The 2,500-nt window shown below is 46.1% G+C and overlaps 1 protein-coding gene across 3 annotated transcripts in view; it reads left to right on the forward strand.

The window, feature by feature from the left end:
* The window catches only part of rbfox3a (RNA binding fox-1 homolog 3a), a 399,003-nt gene that overhangs the window by 345,245 nt on the left and 51,258 nt on the right, over positions 1 to 2,500 (forward strand). For all 3 annotated transcript variants that reach the window (XM_084040219.1, XM_084040217.1, XM_084040218.1), the window contains one exon: positions 350 to 598. In XM_084040219.1, coding sequence (XP_083896345.1) covers positions 350 to 598 — 249 coding nt within the window. The remainder of the gene's footprint in view (positions 1 to 349; positions 599 to 2,500) is intronic.

A 2,500-nucleotide genomic window follows, 5' to 3' on the forward strand; every position in this document is an offset into this window, starting at 1 on the left:
AAGGCGCTTCAGCTTTGGCTTCACTTTTCAGAACTGAAGGTCGCTGCCTGGTCTGAATGGGTCACGATACTGTGCAGGAATATACACATTGTGCTTTTTAACATTCTCTCTCTCTCTCTCTCTCTCTCTCTCTCTCTCTCTCTCTCTCTCTCTCTCTCTGCAGAATAAAAATAGATTTAATGTTGAATAAAATAAAATATAATGAGTAGAAATTTCATGATTGGTTAGAACAATTGTGAGCCAGTACATGGAAATGGACATTTAAGCAATAGTGTGTACGTTTTACGCTCTAAATGGATTTGTCAAGCTGCACCAGGACTCAGTCCATTGTCTCTATCTGTCCCTGCAGGGTAACCAAGAGGCCCCAGCTCCCCCTGAAGCCATGGCCCAGCCCTTCCCACCGGCCCAGTACCCCCCTCCACCACAGAATGGCATCCCAGCTGAGTACGCCACGCCCCACGCCCACCCGCCGGCCGACTACTCGGGACCCAGCACGGTGGCCGAGCACGCCCTGACCCTGTACACGGCGACACACACGCAGAGCGAACAGCCGGGAAACGACAGCAACACCCCCGCCCTCACAGCCAACACAGTAACGGTGAGTCCGACGCCGTCCTCCCGAAGCCATATGGAAGGAAGCGTTCCGCTGCGGTTTCATTCGATAAAAAGTTGGCATCGGTGGGGGAGTTAGAGACGTTAGCGGGACTTGACTGATGGTCTGATGGCTAATGGAATTTTCCAAGGATTTCTTTTTTTTCCCCTGCACCAAAATGGAGCTCTTTAACACAAACACATGTAATGTTCAGAACAGCTTCTGGAGAAATCTCCTTTACAGCTATTCCTGTTTATTAAACATATTTCTTCATAAATAATGAGTAAATGAGAAACGTGGAGGTTCAACAGTTTGGTGGAATTTTCTTGCTCTGCTTTTGCTCTGTTTAATAACAGATGACTGTGTATTTACCTTGTGTGGATTCAGTAATGGAGGTGATTTTCTGCCCATATTTATTGGGATCATGTGACCCAGTATGTCACGTTGCACATTTAACTACACCAGGTCCAACGTCCTGTGGATTCATCTCATTTCATCACTATTTCCATAGCGTATCCTTTATTTTTCCACTCATGATCCTCTTATGATTCCTATGTTGCATCACTCATGCAGGCTTGGGTTTGACACCAGAGGGGCGAAATATACTTCATTTTTGAGGACGTCATGTCTCGCTTCAACCTAGTTCGGCCTGTTTATAGTCGTCAACAGCCCTGCCGACACAGGAAGAGATCTGTCTATAGATTGCTGGCATTGATTGCTTGATTTTAATTGATTTTATATTGAATTTAAATGACTTGATGTCCTGCAGAGCGCTGCGTATTTGCCCTCTAGGGCAAGGTTCAATCCACGAAGGCTCTTTCATGGTTAAAAAATAACGCATGTGAGTTAATCTTCATTTTTTTGTGTGTTAATCTATATCTTTAATCGGTTATTGTTGAGGCGTTCCATGGGATGAAAAGAGAGCAGCACACTAAATTTGACAGTGGAAAGCAGACGGGAAAATCTAAAATTCACACCACCATCTTATGATTTAACTTATGTATATTTTAGCCGCCCATTCCCCCGGTGTGCTCTCCTCCTTTGAAGGTTTTAAGGTTGGGAGATAGTTAGCTGAGACACAGAGTTCCAGCCCAACTGCTTTTGTAGTGGTGGGTGGCGCGCTAGGAAGCATGCGGGATGCTGGGAGTGAAACCTCTCTCCGCCGACTCCGGGACTGTCTCTCTGAAGTTTCCCTTTGACATCACACTTCACACGACATGAATCCGGAGACTTAAAAAGTTAAAAAAGCGCCCCGTCCTCTGGCCCCAATGAGAGCTTTAAAATCTGAGGGAACTCGGAGAACAAGAAAGTAAACGAGATCCAAAAGTTCTACAGAATGAGTAGAAAACAGTCACACACACATACACACACACACACACACAGCGGGGACACATGTCACCCGGAAAAAATTCCAAATTGTTTCGGCTGCATTTCAGCACGGAGCGGCGAACGCAGGCGAGGCCAAGAATGTCCACGCTATAGTTAAGCGAACCACAGCGTGTCCCCTCGTTGAGAAGCCTTCAAGCTGTCAGGGCCAATAAGAATGGAGCATGCTGGGAAAGATATGGGAGTGTACAGACAGTGATGGCAAAGTGGGGGAGTCCGGCGAGAGGGGGAAGGCGCGATGCAGTCAGCATTACTGGGAGTGTTTTACAGTCACTGTGGAGAGTTTGTCACAGGCTGTAACTGTTACTGTCAAGAGACATCGTTACTGCAGGATGAAGGCAAAAAGACACCATATGCACGTTCACTGTGGCCTAAAAGCCACTTACTACATTTACTGTCATACGAGTATACTGTCAGGCCAATATAGCAGGCTGAGACTTTCCTTTCCCCCCCATAATATCAGCCTATCAGCATTCACTATGGAAATACCTTGTGAAATTAATTTCATTGTGTTTTCTTCAG

Source organism: Eutrigla gurnardus (assembly GCF_963514095.1).
Source record: "Eutrigla gurnardus genome assembly, chromosome: 22".
In the NCBI taxonomy this organism is placed as follows: domain Eukaryota; kingdom Metazoa; phylum Chordata; class Actinopteri; order Perciformes; family Triglidae; genus Eutrigla; species Eutrigla gurnardus.